General features: G+C 45.7%; 1 protein-coding gene across 5 annotated transcripts; it reads right to left on the bottom strand.

Moving 5' to 3' along the window:
• Nucleotides 1–625: 625 nt before the first annotated feature.
• Slc43a3 (solute carrier family 43 member 3) lies at nt 626–22200 on the bottom strand. Of its 5 annotated transcripts, none has more exons than XM_076928992.1 (13): nt 22178–22200; nt 20783–21132; nt 20305–20434; nt 17995–18041; nt 15198–15274; nt 14890–14982; nt 11613–11752; nt 10337–10434; nt 8562–8741; nt 8204–8323; nt 3698–3920; nt 2992–3106; nt 626–1469 (listed from the first exon to the last, which is right to left on the bottom strand). In XM_076928992.1, the coding sequence occupies exons 2-13, from the start codon at nt 20964–20966 to the stop codon at nt 1371–1373; spliced, it is 1506 nt and encodes a 501-aa protein (XP_076785107.1). In that variant the 5' UTR covers nt 20967–21132; nt 22178–22200; the 3' UTR covers nt 626–1370. The 5 variants fall into 5 exon arrangements, with proteins under 5 accessions (XP_076785107.1, XP_076785104.1, XP_034349700.1 ...); XM_076928989.1 differs by lacking the exon at nt 22178–22200 and adding an exon at nt 21538–21695; XM_034493809.2 differs by lacking the exon at nt 22178–22200 and adding an exon at nt 21538–21695 and having other exon boundaries at nt 3698–3884.
• Between the last annotated feature and the right edge of the window lie 1704 nt (nt 22201–23904).

Genomic DNA, 23904 nt, shown 5'->3' with positions numbered 1-23904 from the left:
TTGAGAGCCGCTGCTCTAGATGCTTCTGAGGCGAGTAACAAGGCCAAAACCATGTCCTTGAGCTCTGGTGTCCATCTTCAGACCCAGGTACCTAGACTCGTTGGGACAGTTCTTTTAGCACCCCACCAGAAGAAAGAAGAGCCATGTGTTTGTTCATCCCTACCTACATCCCTAGCACCCAAGGCAGCACCTGGTACCTTGTAAAGGCACGGTGAACTAACAGTTGCTGAAAGACTGGATGGAGAGATAAATGAATCTATCAGCTGACACGCTCTCTTCCTGTTACTTTTTTTCAGCTTCCCCTTTTGCTAGGTATAATAAAAAAAAAAAACAAAAAACAAAAAAAAAAAAACAAGAATGTTCTGGACTCTCCCATCTTGCCCACCTCCATCTCTCTACTTGTTCTTCTCACATCTGGTCCTCAGTCACCCTTGGAGTCAGGAATGAAACTACCCCTTGCAGGTGAGAGATCTGTGACTCAGTAGTTATGGGGCTTTCCCAGGGGCTGCTGATGGAACTGAATGAATGTTTCCCTTCACCTACATCCTGTACCCAGTCCCCAAAGGTGACACCTCCCCTCTAGCACACCCATGCTCATACAAACTCAAAGAGGTAGAAGCAGTAGTTGCCTTAAACAGAGACTTTATTGTAGTATAAAATTATTCCCTAGAGAAGTTATTTATTTATCTAATGTGAATGGATGTTTTGTCTGCTTATATGTCTGTGCACAAGCATGCAGTGTCCATGGAGTAACTGCAGTTACAGTTTGTGGGTCACTATGTGGGTGCTAGAAATCAAACCCAGGTCCTCTGGAAGAGCAGCCAGTGCTCTTAAGAGTTAAGCCATCTCTCAAGCACCATGCTAATTATACATGCCCTAAGTCAATAAATATCCCTTTTTCTGAAGAGGAGACATGGCTCACAGGCAGGGTATGAAGAGTTGTCCAAAATCTTTCTGGCTAGCCAGTCAGTTGGATCCCAAGTCCTTTGGGGTAGCATGAACTATGACATATCTCCCTGTCCCTTGCAGTGAGCTCTGCTGTGGCCCTGTACAGGGAGTAACTTCCTGCTCCCAAACTAAGAATTCATATAAAACTTTTCTTTGGGTTGGTGTGAAGGTTAGCTACTTGGCCACAGAAATTCTCTTCTTGGTAATCAAAAGTCCTGGATGACATTTAAATGCTTTGTTTTTTGTTTCTGTTTTTGTTTTTGTGGGGTTTTTTGTTTGTATGTTGTTGTTGTTTAAAAAAAAAAAAAACTATGGCTGCCTACTACAGTTCTCCTGGATAGGCAAAGTCTTTGTGGACACTGGATCATCAAAGTAATGAGCAGGAAAGGTATCATCAAGGCTAGAGAGTGAGGGCTTCTGGGCTAGGCATCCACAGACGATTTTTTCTTCTCAGCACGGCACTCAGAGTACACCAGGAAGGGATGGACCAATGTCAGGAAAATGGCCAGCGCCATCGATACCTGGGGAAATAGGAAAGAGGGGCCACTCCAGCAACTCTGAGCTGTACCAACAGAAGGACCAAAGTCTTAACTTGGTCTATGGCCTATTTCTACACTAATGTGACCTGAAGGACTTTAGGTTTATTTTCATATTTTTTTTCTTTCTTTCTTGAGACTGGCTCAGGCTGCCCTTGAAAGTCTAATCCATCCCCCAAGTGCTGGAATTATAGGATGTACCACCATACATGACTTAGTCAGTGCTCTCGATTGAACTCAGGGTCTTGTACATGCTAAGCAAGCCCTCTACCAATAAGCCATCTGCCAGCCTCTATGAAACCCATTTCACGGGTGAGGAACCAATAACCTAGAGAACACCAGTGACCTGCACCAGTGACCTTAAGCACGGTCTTGTTTCTTCTAGTGACAGACGTATATACTTGCTCTACACTCCGAGCTTTAAAAAAAATTACTAGATCTGTGTGTGTGTGTGTGTGTGTGTGTGTGTGTGTGTGTGTGTATCCAAGTGCCACGGAGCACATGCAGAGGTCAGAGGACAACTTGTAACAGTTGGGTCTTATCAGGGCAGTGGTGGCACACACCTTTAATCCCAGCACTTGGGAGGCAGAGGCAGGCGAATTTCTGAGTTTGAGGCCGGCCTGGTCTACAGAGTGAGTTCCAGGACAGCCAGGGCTACACAGAGAAACCCTGTCTCAAAAAAACCAAACCAAACCAAACCAAACCAAACCAAACCAAATCAAACCCAACAAAACCAGTTGGGTCTTTCCTTCCACCATGGATCCTAGAGATGAAACTGAACTTACTCGATTCGGCAGCAAGTGCCCCAACCCACTGAGCCATCTCTCCACCCTGATCTCTTTTTAATGAGGCAAGCAGGTTCATCAGTGACTAGAACGCTGACTCCCGAGTGCAGAGACCTCTATGTCTTAACTGATCATGACTCTGAATACTTGAATTTGTAAGTCACCTAATCTCTTTGTTCCACAATTTCCCCCAAAACTTGGAAGAGCCCTGACTACCTCCTAAGGCTGGGCCATTAGCATCTATGGGGCCCAGGGATCAAAGAGTGAATCTCAGACCCTCAGACAAATGTAGTATATGCCATAGTCTCAGGCAGAAGTCAGGGTTAGCCTGCACTAACTAAAAGTAGGAAACCCTTTTGCTTGAAATTCTGAGAGGATTTTGCATTCTATTCTGGAGAAACGCGTATTTGTTCATACTCACAAACTATTTTTCTCCAGACCCATGAAAAGCATGGGCTTTCTGGGAAGTGGTACCATGTTAACCCTGTGACCTTAAAAAGCCCCAGCTTGAGCCAGGTTTCTGCCTGTGACCCTAATTTGAGAAGTGAAACCCTAAATATTTCCTTTTTGCACTACTGAAGCCTCTAACACATCCGGGTCTCCTGAGCCAGCTTAGAGCACCCCCTGCTGGGGCCCTATGCAAGTGGGTCCAGCCTGGGTAACCTTTTTAGTCAAGGGCCTACACACAGGCTGGCAAAAAATGTGCCCTGAGTGGTACTCACATTTACAGCGTTGCTCTTGGGGGAGACTTTGAACAGAGGGAACTGTAGCAGAGACACAATAGCTGACAAGGCCATCACCAGCCCAAAGAGCTTTCCAAAATGCTCTGAGGGAAAACTAGGGAGAGAAAGATAGAGGTTTCAGTGAGTTTTACAGATTCTGCCCCCCTTCAACCCCCACAACTACTCCCACTCCAAGTGGGGGCCTGGTGTTTGAGAACATTTGTCAGCCAACTCCCCTGTCATAGGCCTGCCCTTCACCTATCCATGAAAGCCCTTTCTTCTCCCACTCTACTCAGTTCTAACTTGTCTACCACAAGACACAGAGAAAGTACTATACTGAGCCACCCCTAAGGGAACAGAAGTGATCCAGGCCCGGGCTATGCCCAGGAAGGTCTTAAGGAAAAGACAGAGGCAAATGCTATCAAAAGAAGCAAAAATGGAGTGCCAGGGATACAAAGATGGGAAAATACATTTCTAACTCTTCTCTGGAAGAGTTAAAACAGAGGTGAGTAGTGGAGGGAAATAAGAGTTCACCGAGTAGACAGAGATTCTCCCTGGACACAGAGGCTCTGGTGTGTGAATGCTCCATCCTTCCCACTTGTATCTAGACCCAGCCATGGCCCCTTTTACATGTACACTCCAGGCCCATCTCACCCCACAATTTCTTCATTGCCAGACCACTTTCCTTCTCCCTAAGCTCACTTACGCCAGCGTGAGGAAGGTAGCATTGCACCCATACAGGAAGGAGCGGCTGACCACTTGCAGGATGAAGGTGGCATACTGTAGCTGTATGACAGGAATGGAGGCACACAGGGTAAAGCCCAGGGACAGCAGAGACGTCAGGGCCAGCGAAGGCACCATGGAGCAGAGAGCCACAGCCTCAGATGAGAAACCTGGTTCAGAAGGAAATAGAGGTACCTGTAACTGGACTCAAAGGAGAGCAGGAAAAAACAAGAAAGAATCAGAACTAACCAAACAGAACCAGGTCATATCTCAATACCAACTCCTCAGTGAGAATAACTGTCCTCTTACATGTCAATCAAATGTGTCCGATCTTCTCAGTTCCCCGGGGCTTCCTAACTAACCCAGAGATGAACAAGCTCCATATCCACTGTTGCCCCCTGCAACCTAGAACCAGGGATGATGATGGTGATGATGAAGATTGTTTACACAGAACTGGCACTAGCAAAGGACTAAAGCAATCCAAACTGTCTCCAACAGGGGCACATGGTACCAAGTACAAGCCAGCCACATAAGAGAGAGCTGGCCATAAGAGTTATCGGGGTGAGGAGGATCTCAGAATAAAGAGAGCATCATAGAAAAGACAACTTGCACAACTGTGTGAACTAAACTCTGCATTTGAGCTAAGCAAGGGGCATATATATATATATATATATATATATATATATATATGTGATTGCTGTATTTTAAAGACAATAAAGAAAGGAGGAAATAAAGGAAATAAAGGAGCAGAAGAGGAACTATACGCCTTGTTTCCCTGTTTTGGTTTTGAGGAAATGTAACTGGTTAACACGTGAGTGTGTTCAACAAAATTCAAAGGGGAAAAGAGCAAGCAAAGCAATCCCCAAATATCAGAAACAAACAAACGAAAAATGAGACCAACGAACATAACTGTGTCCAGTTGGACTCTTGTGTATGTGTGCAGCATGTGCACATATGTGAGTGTGCACGTAGGGTCACTGAAGCGAAAGAAAGGCGACAGTGGGAGTGCAGAAATACCCCCGATGAGAGAAGGTGGCAGGCAGGCAGGAAGGGAGACTATCTGGGGGAGGATGGGGACCAGCAGGAGGGAGATGGTGGGCACAGGGGGCAGTAGGAGAGAGGGATGACTAAGAATGGTCTGTAGTGAACACATACAGTGCTATTGCACATGTATACAATGCCATTGTCATATATAATGAAAGTAAGAAATGCCATAATGTAGCCCACTACCCGCCATGCAATCTTTAAAAATTAATTTGAAAAAGGATGAGCATACAAGGAGAGAGAGGACACCCAACCTGAAAACTCTAAATATTGTTTTTCACTGGAGACCCCCCCAAGACTGGTTGGAGAAATGGCCATTTTCAAGTTTGATACAGGAGACATGTCCAGATAAACAGACCCAAACCTTTCTTGGCACTAGACAGCGAGGGCACTGACCAAAGTTGAGTTGTGCCTGAGGGTCCCACATTTTAGACTGGTACAGTTTCCAGTGGCCAAAGACAAGTCAATGCAAGCCTGAAGAAGAACGGTGGGGGCCCATGAGATGGCCAGCAGGTAAAGGTGCCTGTCACCAGCCTGGCAACCCGTGCTCCGTTGCTGGGATCCACACAGTAGGAGGAGAAAACTGAGCCCGACAAGTTGGACTCTGAACTTTGCAGGCACACCCCGACACGCACCCACCCACCCACACAGTAACATATGCTTTATATGCCTTTAACCTCAGCACTGAGGAAGCAGAACTCATACATCTTTGTGAATTCAAGGCCAGCCTGGTCATAGTGAGCTCTAGGCTAGCCAGAGATACATAGTGAGAGCCAGTCTTAAAAAACAAAACAAAACAAAACAAAACAAAACAAAACAAAACCCACAAATAGTAAGGGCCAGACTGCAGTTGAGAGGAAGAGCATTTGCAGAGCTCCTGAGAAGCCCTGAGCTCCATCTCCAGCACGGAAGAGGAAGGCAGAGCAGGATGGGACCATGTCAGGTACATTGTGCAATGTAAATGCTTTTTCAAACAAAGCAATCTTCCAAGAAAGAAAGAGAGAGAGAGAGAGAAAGAGAGAGAGAGAGAGAGAGAGAGAGAGAGAAAGAGAGAGAGAAATAAAATCAGATAAGATCCTATCTCATGGTATACACATATGAAATTCTCAAAACTAAAGTTTGTTTAAAAATAAAACCCATAAAATTTTAAAAACTCGGACACAAAATGAGGTCGTTGAGCTTCAGTATGTCCACAGCTGGACTCTAAAGACAGGACACTTGTCTCTGGTGGGATGTGCGGTCATCCTGAAACTGGTTAAGCAGAGGAGGAAGGCAAGCATTTACTTCAGTACAAAGAAACAGTGCAAGAAGCTGTGTCTTCTGGAGGAACTGGAGCTGCTAAAAGCCAGAGGAAAGATGGAAATAGCACCTTAATCAAATCATGGGTCTCAAATTGATCACAGTGGTTGCGAAATCATTAGCTGGTTGGGCTGATGGGAAGCTTTATAATGGATGGATCAGGCTAAGTTCTGAAGCAACTGATCTATCTCAGTGTCCTAACAGTGAAGGCCGTAAATAGCAGGGACCTGTGAAGGAACCAGAGAGACCACAACTCCATTTCTACTTACTCTTGCCAAAAATCAAACCAACCAAACAAACAAACAAAAACCAAACTGCTGGGCAGTGGTGGTGTACACCTTTAATCTCAGCACTTGGGAGGCAGAGGCAGGTGGATTTCTGAGTTTGAGGCCAGCCTGGTCTACAGAGTAAGTTCCAGGTCAGCCAGGACTACACAGAGAAACCCTGTCTTGAAGAAAGAAAGAAAAAAAAAAAAAAAAAAAAACCTGAGTTTTCTCCAAGCTTTCAATCTGCCTATTTATAGGAAATGCCCAATCAAAAGAACCCATTCAATGAAATACCCAAAAGATGCCACGTCCAAATGTGGGAAATCTGACAAGAAAAAATATCCCATGTTTCTTCAACAAATAAACAAGAGGAGGGGGCGCTGACGTAACTGTGAAGGAAGGGAATCGGGGCTGGGGATACAACTCGGTGACAAAGTCGTTGCATAGCATGCATGAGACGTGGGTATCTATTCCCGCACCAAAGAAGGAGAGGGGGAAAACGTCTACTAGCTGGGTGTGGTGGTAAGCCTGTAATCCCAGCACTTGGGAAGTGACAGCAGAAAGATCAGAAGTTCAAGGCCATCCTAAACTACATAGTAAGTTCAAGGCCAGCCTTCGATATGTAGTAACTTGAAGGCTAGCCTAAGCTAGATGAGATCCTGTCTTAAATAAATATTTAAAAATGAAGATGCAAAGGACACATTAATTGAAGTTTGTCCTTTCAACTTTGAGTGGACTTTGTATGGAGATGCTGAACAAATCAGTCAGGAAACAATGTACTTAGGTCAACCGGGAGGTGTGAAAGGCAGTTAGTTGCATATTAGAAAGTATTAAGAATCAATGGGGATTTTCATGGTGATATTGATTGAATGGAGACTGTTCTTATTAAGAGCCTATGAAGTATTTGCAGGTAATACTGCAGTGGGGTTAGGATGCAGAGAGCTGAGAGGTGGGCGGAGACAACGCACACAGTCACCAGTGCTCCCTCCTTTTCTCCCTTATCTCCCAGCTCACACAGGGTGAAACATCCCAGCATCTTTCTGCTCTGCCAATCACACCCAAGGAACATGTTCTAACTCTGAAGTACAGTGAGTAGCCTGAAAGCCTTCTTATGCTCTCTCCTGGTTTTTCCTGCAACTCTCTCAAACTCTGCCCTCTGATTAGCTTGAATCACTCACAGAAAGGATCCAGATTCTTGACTACCTATCTCTGTCAGCACTGTCACACCATTGTGGTCTTTAGCCACCATCGGGCTCTTCCCCTTCCCCTCCCTTCTTTGTCTTTCCCATCCTGGTTCTGTCACTTCCTCTGAAGAAGCCTTCCCTGACAACAACCCTGCCTCACCCAGAACAGGCAATGCGCCCTTCTTAGTGTCCATGGTCTGCTGCCCATTCATGCCGCACGCTCACAGAGGCTCGGTGACTCACAGTAGAGCTATATCCAGAAAAACCCATCGGAAGCCAAAAATACCAGCAAGTTGAAAATGCATTTAACATACTTAGCCTATGGGTTATCATGGCTCAGTGTACACTAGCTTAAATATGCTCAGAACATTCCACATCATCTGAGCAAAACCACCCAACAGTAAGCCCACCATCCAATAAAGTGTTGGATATCTCCTGTGATTTGTGGACAAACGGGCCATCTATATTTTATCGATTGCTACTGCCTCTAGATTAGTACAGCTGAAGGAGACAAGATTTACCTCTCTCATCCATGGTTAAATCCCCATAGGTCTGGTACCTTGGCTGATACAAAATGTATGACCAAGGGTTGAATGGATGGATGAACCAGTCAGGGAGAAAGGGTAAAAGCAAAGACAAGGTGACTGTGGAAGTCTATGAAGATGTCTCCTCCTGACTCCCTGATCCGAGGCTTACCTGTCCTTCTGGCTTCCTTCTGATACTTCTGTTTAAGGCGGTCTATGAGTAAGCCATTCCAGGGGGCACACAGCATGCCAAAAAACTGGGTGATGGCAAAGGCATTTGTGTAGGCACTGACTTGTGAAGGCACAAAAAAAAAAAAAAAAATAGGAGTTAGGTGAGAAGAAATTTTCAGGCTACTTCACAAGAGAAGACTCTGCCATTCTGCCTTTCTCCTCTCCAGCCCTCCTTCCCAGCCCCTCCAAAATCACTCTGGAATACATAGCTTTGCTGGCACAGCATCCGTTCCTGAGTCTCTCAGGGCCCTAGGTTCCTACTTAAGACCTCTCAAAAGACTCCTCTGAAGCCCACATACCTGTCACTTCGTCCCCACCAGCCAACTTGGTGAGTAGAGAGTTGACAGTACCAATGAAGAGGTAATGCCACAACTGTATAATAGACAGCCACACCACATGCAAGATGAATCGTCGAGAGAGCACGCAGTGTCGAAAAGAGTGTTGCTCCTGCTGCTGCTGCTGCTCTGGTCCAGAGTTCTCTGATAGGGAAGGGAGGAACTTGGCATAAATGACAGGAAAAGAGGAAGGACTGGATGGGTCAGAGTGGCCCTTAACAAGACAGTCTCAGGCCTAAGTTCACCATCCACTCTTGTCTTCTATGAGCTAACTAAAACTCCCCCACCCCCTCCACCACGCTTCATCATCTTGTCCTTCAACCTTAGATGGCTCTCCTCCTGTCCTTGGTGTCTTGAAATCTGATCTGTCTCTCACAGCCTTCTCAGTGACACTTCTTGCTGTAGTACTTTCCTGATCATTCTCAGCCAAGATGGCGAAATGAAAACCAAGGAGAATGTTGGGACAAAGTGAGGGTTAAGATGGACGGCTGTTGTTCTGGTTGACTCTGTGTTCCCTACCTTTCTTTTGGTCCCAGAATCCCTCATTTTCTTAGGACTCCCTTGTTCTCTCTGGTCCCATTGGGACCATGCATTGAATATTCTGTTCCTCACCCAGTTGACCAATTAATTTATTCTCCCTAAGTAGGCAGACTGGCTAAGACTTTAATATACAGGAATGCTCAAAGGCAGCCTGGTGCCACACCTCTGTAACCTGGCAGGTTCACTTTCCTCTTGATTACGTGAGCCTTCCACAATCCTCTTGCTCTCTTTATTGTTTGAGACAGGGTCTTATGTAGCCCAGACTAGCCTCGAACTCACGATGTAGCTAAGGTAGACACTGAACTACTGATTCTCCTTTCCATTGTTCCTAGATGTATACAGTGCTGGGACTGAACCCAAGCCTTTGCATATACTAGGCAAGGGCTCTACCGACTGAGCTACAACCCTGGCCCCTATTCTTTTTTTTTAACAAATAAATTTTATTGTGTGTATTTAAAGCACACAACATGCTGTCATTGGGTACATATAGATAGTAAAATGGTTACCATAGCAAAGCAAATTAACATATCCATCACCTCACATTGTTGCCCATTTTTTTTGTGTTTGTGCCAAGAACAGCTAAAATCTGCTCATATAGAAAATATATATATCTCAAATACAATGTAATTCTATTAACTGCCCTGCTCTGGAAACTGCTTTCTCCTGCCCAGCTGCTACTGCTGCCCTATGACCTGCCTTCCTCCAAACCCTCCCTCCTCCTCCTATTTTTACTTCTACTGTAGCTAACAATGGTTTATAATATTCATAAGCAAAGACTCAGAGCAGACAGAGGAGGGGAAGGAGGAAGTGATGGGGATGGTACGGATGGAAAGAGGTCAGAGCCAAGAGTCATAAAGAAATAGAGACACAGATACCAACCTTGGTGCCCTAGAATCCCAGGAGAGGGCAAGACCAGAGTATAGGGTTCAGGGCAATGGAAGATAGATTTCAGTGTGAGGAGATCTGGGGTATGTGGTAGATAAGGTAAGAAAGAGACAGTGAAAACACACAAAGACCCTGCCCTTTCTGGGCCCTCTCTTAAGTGAAGGGATTGAAAAAATGCTTAAGGGCTCTTCCTTGCTCAGCCTGGCCTCATTCTGAACCCCTGGGATGACTTCCTGCAGTTAAAAGAAGATGAGAAGCCATCAAGGGACGGGGCTGCCAGTGTCTGCAGGGGAAATGGGTGAAGCAGAACTCACCCTCCTTTGGTGACAGACATTCCTTTGACTGCAGCTCCTTGGTTTCAGGCTCAGCTGCTTTATTCTCTTCCTTTCTAGTGACAAACCTGGAGCACAAACTGTGGAAACAGAATCCCCAGCACTGAGCCCAAGGACTACGAGCTTGACTAGAACAAGACCAGAAACCAGCACAGAGGAGCCTCATCTTACTTCACGCAGAATTGCTCTTGAACAACCTTGATGGCCGAGTGGCAACCTAGGCCAACTACATCAGAATGTCTATTGCCTGACAGCCAGGTTTCCATGTTTCCATTTTATTTTTTATTGTAATGATCTGATTGATTCTGATAGACAGACAAATTTGGGGTATCCTACGAGTATGGAAGAGGAGAATGAGTCTTGTTACAAGCCTCAGCTCTGAATCTTTCTCATGTGACTCCAGCTTTACCCCTCAGAGCCTCATTTTCCCAGATGAAAAGTGAAGGCACTGCCCTCAGTACATGGCTACCAGTAGGAAAGGAGACCATGAGAATGAAGCTCAAAGACCATATGGGGCACAACAAATAGCAAGCGAGCAGCAAATGAAGATGCCCCCTTGGCTCCCTATACTGACAGCCGGGGTGATCATGGCACCCCATCTCCTGTATCTCCATCCTTGACAATGGGACTCTGCCCATTTCTCATTGTTATCTAGGTTAGACATGCAAACTGTTCCAGCCAAGATAATGTAACATTCAAGCGACACATCAATTCCAATTCTTTTCTGTACACACCCAAGCAAGACTGCTGGAGCATTAGCCTGTGACAATGACATCCCTATTACTCCAAACCCACTGTAAGCAAGGCCCTGGCAGTCCAGCCAACTCCCTGCCAACACATCAGATGATTGGAGTCATAAATGATAAGATTATCCAAGGCTGGCTCAGATGTAAGAAATAAATTCTTAGGAGCTGGAGACATGGCTCAGCCATTAAGAGGACTCTCTGCTCCTTCAGAGGATCCAGGCTTGGTTCCCAGTACCCACATAGCAGCTCACAGTCATCTGTAACTCTAGTTCTAGGGGACCTGACACCCTTTTCTGACCTCCATGGGCACGGTATACACATGCATTCACACAGGCAAAACACTCATCTACACAAAATAAAAATAAGCTAATCTTTAAAATAAAAAGAAAGAAAAATAAAATGTTTGCTTGTTATGCAGGAGTAGCTGACGAATACACTCTTCTCCTATAGCAGGAATAGCCTTTCCTTTTTCCTACCTCAGATCAAATGGGATATTGGCCAATCATACTCACCCATAGCTGTAGTTGGGAGGCAACGGGTAGGGGATATGTCCCTGGGGCATCAGAAGCAAAGTACGCCCAACATGCCAGACACTGCAGACAGACAGGAAGATGAAGGAAGACCTGAGGCTGACATTCTTCTCATAAAGAAGCTGTGGAGAAAAGAACAACACATCAGGATAACACCGATACTCCTAGGAGCATTACAAACCATAGTTAAAAGTGCGGAGAGAAACCAAAGTGCCTGTGGACAGATGACTGAATGAGCAGAATGTGGTATAGTCACTCGATGGACTATACCACAGCCTTTACAAAAGGAAGGACATCATGGCGCACACCCCAGTACAGATGAGCCTTGAGGACATTCCATCAAATGAAGATAGCCAGTCACCAAAAGACAAATTCTGTATTATTCTACTCACGGGCGATTCATGGGGTAGTCAAACTCATACAAAGTGTAATGGCAATTGTCAGAGGCTGGAAACAGGGTAGAAGGAACGAGGAATGTGTTTAATGGGTCCAGGGTTCTAATTTTATAATGTGAAATTTTCTGGAGATGGATGATGGTGCTGTTTGCTCAATAGTGTAAATGCACGTAAACTACTAACCTCTACACTTAAAAATGGTTATGGGTTGGCAAAATGGTTCAGTGGGTAAAGGTGCTTGCTGCCAAGCTTGATGATCTCAGTTCAACACCCACAACTCATGTGGTGGATGGACTCCCTCAAGTTGTCTTCTGATCTCCACAGACATGCTGTGGCACATGCACACGCACACGCTTACACGCACACATGAACACGCATGTGCACACACACACCCCCTACATCAATAGACAATTTTTAAAATTTTTGATAGTGAATTTTATACTTTATGTGTTTTATCATGTGAAAAGCCTAGGAGGCAGAAGCTGAAAGCCACATTACCTAAGTGTCAGCACAGCCTCCTGCCTACTCTCCTGGAGCTGCAAAAAGATCCCTGGTCTGCATGCCCCTTTACTCAGGGCCTAGTAAGCAGCAGGGAGCCATCTTGTCGCCTGTCCCTACAATCTTGTGGTACCTCTTCTCATGACTCTCAGAGATCTTCTGGCTTAATGCTATTCCTGCCCCCTACCCTGCCTACAATAGCAAGAAGTCCTTCTGGGCAACTCTTCACACAAGAGGTCAGCTTACAAAACACATCTGTGGGAAGCTATAGAGGGACCCTCCCCTGTGTTCTCCTGGGTGAGTCACAGGACAAAAGAAACCTCTAAATTCCTCAACTTCCAGGTTAGAAACCACAAATTGAGACAAACCTCTTCCTTTCACAGAGAGTGACACTGAGCTCTGGAGACGCAAGATGGCCGGCCACACAGGAAGCAACCAAGTTATATTAAACCAAGAATCCCACTCCTGCTCCAGCCCCTCCCTTCCACCTTCAAAGAGAAGGAGATGCATCCAGGTAAGCTTTACCTAGTAAAAGAAAAAAAACCTGGAAAGTGGCTCTTGTGCCACCAGCAAAGGGTCTGGAGAGCCTCAGGGACTCAGATTTATTGTTAAGGTGCTCATGGGACTAAATGAGGTTCATGAGCCCATGACTGGCCTAACAAAAGCCCAGAGAGAAGCCCAGTTTGGACAATTCGGGGTCCACCATTCTTCACTTCTGTTACCAGGCCTCATGTTCTAGTTGGTTAGAATCCAAGCGTGGTTACTGCAGTATCAACTGTTACACCTTCCTTCCCCCTGCAATCTTCAAAGAGGAACAGAGAGAGACAGGGAAGAAGGCTTCTGTTGTTGCAACTAGGTCTTGGGTAGGCCAGGCAGGCTTTACGCTCACTGTATAATATAAGATGACCTTGACTTTCTCATCCTCCTGCCTTCATCTCCCTGGTGCTGGGATTAAAGGTGTGCTACCAAGTTTGATTATACAGTGCTGGGGCTTGAACCCAAGGCTTTGTGCCTGCAAAGCAGGCATTCTAACAACTGAGCTAGCCTCCATCCCTTTAAAGGTTTTCTTCTACTCTGCTTTCGAAAACCCTCTTCAGGGAGGAAACGTCCCCTGAAGTCCTACACTATACACCCACTCTATCTCATTGCAAAGGTATGACATGCCCACCTCTATGTGTCAGTGGTAGTAGAAACAGTTTGCCATTGTTTGCTAAGACTAACCAGAATTCATCCCATGGGTTAGGCAAGGCACTAGCCAGATGAAACTGTTAGTAATGACTTAGACACTAAAATCATTAACAAAGACAGGCATGGTGATTCCTGCCTATAACCACAGCACTAGAGAGCCTAAGGCAAAAGGAGTGAGAGTTTGAGGGTAGCTTGGGCTACAAGATTCAGTCCAGCCTGTCCTCCATAGTCAGGACATAGTCATGTCTCAAAAATAAATTGATGCTAGCTATTATGACACATGCCTATAATCCTAGCACTTGGAAGGCTAAGGACGAATGATCATGAGTTTAAGAACAAACTGGACTACACAGTGAGTCTTGGGCCAGCTTAAGAGGCCTTTTCTTAAATGATAACAACAATTAATTAATTTAATAAAAAACAAAACCATTAGCAGAGTGGTTGTTAATGGGCTTCTAATATCCTTGCCAACAGTTTGTTCTCCTGACACTCACAACAAACCCTTGGGAGAAATAGAAAGGCCCCTGTGCAGTCTCTAAGGCCCTCACTAGCCCTTCTTACCCACTTTTCCAAGATGGAAGCATGTATCATCAAATGCTATTTTTTACAGACTTTCCAGTTTCTATCCATCCCTGACCCAAGTATATCATGATCGTATCTTCCCTCTTCACCAAGCAAAGAGTATAGGCTTTGTGTAAAGAGGGGCTCAGTGGTTCCATGCGCATCTTTAGAGATAAACAGGCCTAAGTGCTGGTTCAAAATATCACAGTTGCCAGTGCAGAACCTCTGACAGGCATCATAATCTCCCTAACACTCAACTGTGTTACCTGAGGAATGTGCCTACCTCCAGGACTGGCAGAAGTCATGCAGAGTTCACAGAACAAGTGACTGGAATTAATAAGGGCTCGAGTGTTCAATAAATGTTAAGTTAGTATTGTATGTATGAAAGTGTACAGAGACCAGAGGACAGCCTTGGGTCCCATTTATCAGGAGACAGGGTCTCACAGTGGCCTTGAGATTTGCCTGTTTGTAACACTCCACACTGGGATTTCAAGCACACGCCAGGACACTCAGTCTTTTTACAGGGATTCTGGGAATCTAACTCAGGTAGTTGTGCTCACACAGTAGGCACTTTACTGACTGGGTTATCCCCTCATCCCCAGCTTCTGATATTCCACCTTAATGATGAGGAACACTGCTGAGGAGGAGTCAAATGCCCCATTGTAGAGGGTGATAATGGTTGAACGGTGTTTGCCGAAGAGATTTCCAATCTGCAGAAGACAAGACAAATTTAGCTGACTTACTTATTCATGAAACAATTATTTACCCTCCTCAGCACCCAAGCATATGCCAGGCATGATTAATATCTCCACCCTTTTGTACCCCAATTCCTTCCACTCTAGTTTGGGTCAACCCCTCTGGAAACAAATGATGTCTGTACCTCCCTCCGCTGCCTGGGATAAGGAAAGGGGACACAGGCTCATACCTGTAGGTTGGTGATAAGGAACAGGATTCCTCCCACTGCGAGCATGGGCATGGCTAGGAAGAGCAGCATGGCAGTGTCTAGAACCATAAAAGTCACATGAATGGCGATTTCATTGGAACCCAAAGTCCAAGAAGCTGAACTTTCTCCTCTCTCCTCCAGAAGGCTCTAGCTCCCATCAGCTTCAAACTTCCAACAACACAGTAGCACGCGCAGCTCACTTCACCAGTCTGCTGGTGTCCTTTGAGGGCCTTAGGGAACAGTCAAGAGACTCTCCAGTCATGCCTTCTCACTTGTCCTGAGCCCCCCTTCTCCTTATCAAAGGCAGTTGTGGGTCTGCAGTAGACCATAAATGCCTGTTCCATCACTGTGGGAGGAGAGGACTCTGTAGTCAGCCCCCAAGTCCAGCCTCAAAATCACTGCATGAGCTATTTTCTGAATCTTCCTCTCTCTCCTCACCCAATGAACAGAAACAAGAGACTCTATCCTGCCTCACTCAAGCACTGTAACAACTGAGAGAGAAATGCCTGTGACCCTTGGTTGTGAAATTTAAGCACTGCCTTGTGGCGTAGTGCTTGGCATTAGAAATGCTGCATGAGTAATATGTTCCTGGTCCTAAACAAAACAACAACATCAAGCAAGCAAGCAAAACTAGCATGCAAGCAACAGGCCTCCTAAGAGTTGGATAATCTCTAAATGCTCCAAATCACTGAAAAAGTAGTCTTAAAAAGGAGCAATTTTTGCACCAGGTAATCCAAAGCTTACTGGTGTAGTAGTCCTGTTTTAGCATCCTCTATTTTTCCCACATTTTATTTGTGTGTGTGCATGTGTGGTATATATATGTGTGTGTGTGTGTGTGTGTGTGTATGTGTGTGGTAATACATGTGTATGTGGGGAGGGTGGTATGTATGTGTGGTAATATATGTTTATGTGTGTGTATGCATGTGTGTGTGGTATGTATGTGTATTATGTGAATATATGTGTGTGTGGTAATGTACGTGTATGTATGTGTGGCATGTATATGTGTGTGTGTCTGTGTGTATATGTGTATGCACTGGCATATGTGTGAAGACCAAGGGACAACTGTGGGAGTTGGGTCTCTCCTTCTACCATGTGGGTTCTAGGAATCAAACTAGGTCATAAGACTTGGGGGCAAGCATCATTACCCTCTAAGACATCTTGCCCTCCTCTTAAGTAACTACTGTTGGACGCCTAGAGGAGCTCTGGAAGGAGATGATTTTAGAGATGAGTCACACCATTTGCCATTCACTTTCTGTTGTTTACAAATGTACATCTCTCCTAATGAGCTAAAGATCAAAGATCAGCTTCACAGTAACATCATCCTAGCATCAATACTTTCCCCAAAACAAAAGTCCTGTTTTATGGGGGAAGAGAGACTTTTGCTCAGCTGACATGGTGATGTGAATAGGAATGGCCTTCGCAGGCCCATGTATTTGAGTGCTTGCTCATTAGGGAGTGGAGTACTTGACAGGGACTAGGAGGTACGGCCTTGTTGGAGTAATGTGGCCTTGCTGGGGGAAAGTGTGTCATCATGTCACTTAGGCCTGGGCTTGGGGATTTCAGAAGCCTAAGCCAAGCCCATGTCTGTCTGTCTGTCTGTCTCTCCTTCCTGCTGACTGCAGATCCAGTTGTAGAACTCTCAGCTACCTCTCCAGCACTGTCTCCCTGTGTGCCAATACTCTTCCCACCATGCTGATAATCAACTAATGCTCTGAAATAGTAAGTCAGCCCCCAAACAAATGCTTTCTTTTATAAGAGTTGCCTTGGTCATGTGTCTCAATGCAACACTGTCTAAGACAGCGGGGGTGTTGGCTTACATTTACCCTGTAAGCATGAGGATCTGGGCCCAGCAAGTATAACCTAACCAGCACAAAGCAAGTGAGCTAGATACAAAGCAAGAGATGCTGCCTCAAAAATACAAGACCCCTGACAGGGCTAAGGTAGACTTCTGGCTTCTACTTAGATATAAGTCACACACTCAACGTGCACACTCAAGTGAGAGCACACGTCGACACATATACATAAGTAAATAATAATATAAACAAGTAACAGGGGATTCTTGCTCAAAACTCACAAATGTAAATACATAAGTAATAGTAGACATACATAAATAAACAGGCTTAGCTTATTGCTCAACTCTTACAAATGTGACTTCATGAGATTTGTTTAGACCAAAACACCAAGCCCCTGGGGTTGGCTGAACACAAGCAGAAACTCCCTCATGACGTCAGCTGGCTCTGTCACAGCTATTACACAACAGCTATCACTATTTTCATTTCTCAACCCCCAAAATTAAGCCACCTAATCTGCCTCTGGGGAAGAATGTAGCAAGTTACCTCTTGGACAATCTACCCTCCTGCTTCTAGGTCCACTTCCCACATACTTTTCCATGGCCTTAGGCGAATCATTAAACCAGCTCCTGCTCACCCTCATCTTATCTCATCTCAGTTTTCTTCCCCACATAACAAAGGAAAGGAAAACAGGCCTGGAAAGCAGAGACTTTTATAGGAATCACTGGGAGCAATTATTTTTACATGCAACCGAGCTGTGGATTTTGATTCTGCTAAGTGAAGATTATTTTCAAAGTTATCATACATGTTACAAAAAAAAAAAACCCACAGAACATTTTAATACTGTATACATATAATTCTTTCTTCAGTAGGATAAAACTTTCGCAAATAATGTGGGTCTATGAAAATATCATGGGCCCTTTGCCTTCTGTACCTGGCCCATCCATCCACTCCCCAATTGCCCCTCCCTCCCAACTGCCTGTCCTCACCTGCAGAGGTGAAGGCAATGATGAGTGTGGCACAGGTGTAGAAAAATCTGAAATACAGAATCATCCAGTTAAAGGAGAAAATGTCAGGCCCGAGCAGCAGTCGGCTCCAACACAAGCTAGAATTTAACAGCACTGTCAACCAGGGAACTCCAGGGGTACGGCCACTTCTGAGAGGTCAGCACCAGAGAAGTCCTGATAGACTCGGAGGTAGTCCTGACCCCATAGCTAATTAAGTGTGACAGTAAATCTCAGTGGTAAACTCATGAGAATCTAGAATCACCTGGGCAATGAATGGATTAGTTACATTAACTGATACTGGGAGACCCATCTGGACTGGAGTGGAACGATTTGGATGGCAGAGGATCCTGGACTGTATACAACAGAGAAAGTGAGCTCCCCCAACCCCCATCTTTTGAGTGACTTCAGATGCAATGTGAACAGCTCCCTCAAGCTCCCGCTGCTGGGATGTCCTGCCATGATGAACCAGAACCTGGAGCAGTAAGAAGGCTTACTTCCTTAAGCTGCTTTTGTCACGGTATTTTATCCTCATAACAAGAAAGTAACTAGTCCAGAGCCCAGTGTCTAAGGCTAAACTGGGAAATCTTGGATAATGAGCTCAACAGATATGTAAAAGACTCAGGAATACAGTAGGCAAGGCACAGGCCCTCTTGTCCTGAGGCCAACCCCTTGGCAAAGGGGGCTGATGCCTGGCCTGCAGATCAAAACCTTGAATTCTAATTTCATCTCCACATATGACTTTGGACAAGGTGCTGCCTTTCTCTGAGCCTCCGTAGCCTTTTCTGGAAAAGGAAAGGATTAGTTGACATGCAACCAAGAATAGTTATGAACTTGAACAAAGAGAATCATAAAATTAGTGTAAAAATGTTATCAAGATTTTGTGTGTGTGTGTATATATGTGTCTCTTTCTGTGTGTGTGTGTGTGTGTGTGTGTGTGTGTGTGTGTAACTGGACTACATGGTTATTGAAGAGTTCAGGCGACAACTCGGTGTAGCAATGTCAGAAGGGTTGGACACGCCTGGATCAGAATGATCTAAATTCCAAACTTGAGTTCACAACTAGGGGTGTGGTGGTTTGAATGACTGTGCCTCTAACAGGCTCATACATTTCTCTACTTGGTTTCCAGTTGGTGGAGAGGACTAGGGGGCATGACCCTGCTTGAGGAGGTGTATGCTGGTGGCTGGCTGTGATGTCATCCCCAGTGTACTCTCAGCTTCCTGGTTGTAGATCCAGATGTCAGTTCTTACTGCTGTTCTGACAGCCTTAAGGCCAAGCCTTCCCTACACCTTCCTAGACTCTGAAACCATAAGCTCAATTTAGTGTTTCCCTTTCTAAGTTGCTTTGGTCATTTTTTTTTTTTTTTTATCACAGCAACAGATAAGTCACTAACACAGAATTAGACACTTGCCTGACTTTCATGAAGCCCTGGGTTCCATTCCCAGCAGCATTAAAAAAAAAAAAAAAAGAAAAGAAAAAGAAAGAAAGAAAGTTCAAGTGATTCTAGGATAAATGCTAAAGTTCCAGGGCCCCCTTAGTGGTAGGGGACTTTGTAAAGATAGATAACAAAGGTGGTGCTATAAGGCAGAAGTTCAAAGAACACGTGGCAGAGAAGAAGAAGAAACAACAGGAAACAAAATTCAAGCTTGTGTCTGACTTATTCGCCCTAAAACTTAAGTGTAAGGGACCTGCTTTACTCTCTACTTTCCTATCCTTCTGACAGATCGCCACATACAAGCTCCTGCTAGGGGCTGTACTGGGGCTCAACAGATCCCAGCTTATCAGTGAACCTGGCCATTTATCATAATCAGGAGGCAACAGAACCCTGTAAAAGAACATGAGGTCTCTGACTCAGTTGCAGGGGAAATCCCCCACACACACTATAAGAGCTTCCCACCCTACCAGGGGGACCCTGAAATTCCACCACTGGGTGGGGCTACTCAGAAAAAAAAAAAAAGATAAGCAGGAGAGTATGAAGGCAAGGCCTGAGCCATCTAGACATGAAGCCCTGCAGAAACGAGACTGGGGATTCAAGGGACAGGGAAAGCACATAATATCCACTATACATTTTGTTAATTTTGAAATCCTGGCCTCTCAGGAAGTTGAGTATATAACAGGATAAAACATTACCAACTACAGGGGAAGGTGGGAAGGAAAGGAACTCAGCATGTGGGAAGAGGGTGGTGCTACACAGACTGTGATCCACCTGCTAGGGCAGGGTTTCCCTCCAAGACAGACTGCTGCCTAAACGCTCCCTCTTCCTCGCTTCTGCCCAGGCTGGGGCTCTAAACTTACATGGCTATCAGGCGGGCTACCGTAGTCTTGAAGCGGTCAAAGATGTAGCCAGTGGGGAAGGTCATGAAGTTGTTCATGAAGGCTGCCAGGGTGAAGATGAGTAAGAACTTCTCGTCCTGTGCTTTCGAGTCTGGGAAAGAATAAGCTCTTAGGAACCCTGATTATGGGAGACAGCATCAAAATCACCCCAACCTTCCTGCCAGGTTAGTTCCCACACTGCACTCCCCTCTGCCCTGGACAACTTTGCTGACCAAAAAGCTACCAAGTTGCTTTAAAATGTATTGGTCTCTAAAGGTCCTTTAAAAGCTGGTTCTTCCTTCCTTCCTTGATAGCCTCCACACCAGGGGTAAGAGGGGGCTGACAGTCCCTCCCTCATAGAAAGGCTGGCAGGGTGAGTAGGGAATGGAGACCTCCCAATTCTTTTCCAACTCCCAGGAACCAGGCACAGCTTCCTTTAAAAAGCTATCTTTGTGCTTACCAGAGGGCCCTGTTACATTGCTCTGGAGCAAGCAGTCTTGTTCACAGGGCTTTAAAAAGTACTTTTCTGTTTTGAACACAAACAATAGTGAAGTCCAGCCAAAGAGGACACCAGCAAAACCGATGCATTCCAGGAGGCCAGTCAAGAAGGTGGCCAAGTAAAGAGGCAGGCCCTGGCTTGCCATGGTCTGAGATGAAGTGGGTCCACAAATCCTATCCCGAACTTCAGAGTCGACCACAGGTAGTGATGTGTTGAAAATTCCTTTGGCAAGCCCTCGACTTCAATGACCCTTCTTGTTCCAACTGTCTCAGGGTTGAGCAAGAAATGCCGTGGAACGGTTTGTCTAGATCCTGGAAAATAAGGCAGAAGCAGCCTGGTACAGGCAGCTTGTGAAAAAGACAGCTGAGGGAAAGGGGTCCTCAGGAAGAAAGACACTGAGGCTTTGGAAAGTTAAAACTTTCATACATGACCAGGGAATGTGGCTTAGCCATAGAATACTATCTAGAGTTCATTCCCAAACATGGAAAATCAAAAACAACACCCACCCCACCCAACCCCACTACCTGCCAAAATACAGTTCACACATCCTTTCATTCACAACATCAGTGCGACATAGTGAAACAAAAACTTCTGAAGGTTTTGTGAACTTGCCCCAAGGTCTCACGGCTACTTGGTCACTATGAAAAATATCCCAACAAGAGCCTTGTCTAGAACCACAATTCCCATCCATGCTGCCTCTACCGACGTTCACTAACTTCCACCAAGTCAGAGATAGCTCTTGCTCTTGCTCCAGCTGGCAGCCACTCTCTCCCAGATCGCTGTCCCTGCAGCCCCACCGCCACCGCCACCACCTCCGCCGCCACGTGGCCACCGCCTTTCACCACGACCCGGCAGCCCAGAGCTGCCCAACCAGGCTCTGCCGAGCCAGACCCAGCCTGCAACCATAACCCCCCCTCCCCCGCCCCGCCTCTCATCGCCCCTCCCAGTCCTCTGACCCCTCCCGTAAGGGCTCGAGACCCGCCCCGCCTCCACTTCCTTCTTTAAAACACACACACACACACACACACACACACACACACACACACACACACACACACACCCCTCTTCTTTCCTCCTATTCCAACTGCTGTCTAGGATTCGGACAGGGTCTTTTTTGACTGACTTTAAGCTTTAGGAAATCCTGCCTAGGCCGCCCTATTCAAGCTAGTTTTAACACAGTTCCAGTCATGGAGATCAAACTGCAAGTAGATGCCATTGTATTTCCAATGCATTATCTTGTCCGCTCAGGTGGGCGTGGTACAAACTGTTTCCCACTTGCTCATCACTTACTCCCCACCCCAAGTTTATCCCCAGAGCTGCCAAAAAACAAACAAACAAACAAACAAACAAACCCACCATAAAATCATGGAGACAGAATCAGGACAGAGGTGCTTATCAGAAACCATCACTGGAGGGGGCCTTGCCTTTCACCTCTAAGGATCCTTTTCATTGTTCCCCCTATCCCTGCTGAAACCCCCAGTCCAGGTTCCGAGAGAGGCTTCCTGCCCAGACTGCATTGATTAACTATTCATTCATCACCCCATTTTTTATTAATCAAAGACATTTATAATTGCCCATCGGAGCTTGTGATCAGCATGAGCTAGCTGGTCTAACCAGCTGTGTTACTCACTCCAGCCCAGAGCGAAAGAGCTGATGTCTCCCTTGCCTGAACCATAATTCTCTCCTCTCCTTTGAGAGAGAGCTTCTTATGTATTAGATGCTGACACCAGGCCCAGCTTCCTGGCTCAGCCACAGGGAGATGGCAGGAAGACAAGCACCAGGAAGTGTTGTCCAGATCACCACCAAAACAAAGTATCAAAAAAGGCTATTCACATGACTTACTGCAGAGTGGGAGAGTGCTGTCACCCTACACCTTCAAATACTGCAGGCTCAGACTCCCTAGCTGCCCCACTAAAATGGGTTTGAAGCATCTTAGAGGAGCTGTCCTCAAAGAGAAGTCCACCTGCAGCAAATTCAGCAGGCTAAGTGCAGAGAAGTGGGATTCCCAGTTTGTAGTTATCTCTGGGCCAGAGAGGGATTTTGGTGGAGAATCCTAAAAGGACTTTGCCCCAAGGTCTTGCCACACAGCCCAAAAATTGCCTAACTCCCAAACCTCTGCTCTTAGCTTGTCCAGTCTTATCGCCAGATATTGGGACATTGCAGAAAACATGTCCTTTCTTTAAAAATTAAAAATTAAATTGAATTAAAAGGGGGAGGGTGAGGATGAGGAACTAGAAATACAACAAGTCAAGACAAGAGGAAGCACAGCGCAAGAGTTTCCATTTTCCTGCAAGTCACAGAGACATGGCTGTGAATGCAAGCCCAGCCTCTGCACAGGGCTCATGTGTTGCTCTCCTGAGGACCTGGTGGATAAGGAAAAGAAAAGAGCAAAGGAAGAAGAGAAAAGGTCAAAGCCAAGATAAAGAGAATTCAGAATGCAAATCAGCAGGAGCAGTCAGGAGAGCCCAGCTCAGCAGCAGCCAGAATGCAGGATAAACCAACCTAGACTTAAGTAGCTCCTCTCTCCCAAGTGGGAACCCCACCCTACCCCCACTTGACTGCACATATAAAACAAAATAAATGAACTGCATCAAATTATATCCCAGGGGTAAAGAGATTAAGGCTGTAACTCAGCTGAGTTGTCTGCCTAGTGGGCAGCATGAGTCCTGAGTTCTAACCCCATCACTGGGGATGAACGTACTTGCCTGTAGTCCCAACACTCAAGAGGTGGAAGCAGAAGAATCAGAGGTTCAAGAAGGCACTGCCTCTACTAACAGGACAGGCCTATAGACACTGTCAAGTGCAAACCTTGAACTATTCTAAGTCCTTAGTCCTATTTGTTTCGGCTCTTGCAGCTAGCAGAGGCAGGTGCTGTTCTGATCAGCCTATAGCTGCTCTCCAATGAGGATTTTTCTTGGAACATCAGACAGACAAGTGGTTATAATAAGGTCTGTCTGACTTGAGCACCAACATCTCCAACCTTTCTCTCTTCATCTCCTTTCCTTTCATCCCATTCCGTTGTTGTTGTTCTTGTTAATTGCTTGGTTCAATGAATGCAAATTCCAGCCAGGTGCTGGAACTCC

This window comes from Arvicanthis niloticus, chromosome 2 (genome assembly GCF_011762505.2).
Source record: "Arvicanthis niloticus isolate mArvNil1 chromosome 2, mArvNil1.pat.X, whole genome shotgun sequence".
Classification (NCBI taxonomy): Eukaryota; Metazoa; Chordata; class Mammalia; order Rodentia; family Muridae; genus Arvicanthis; species Arvicanthis niloticus.
The sequence above is the reverse complement of the archived record's forward strand: the minus strand, read 5'-3'. Positions and strand labels throughout refer to the sequence as shown.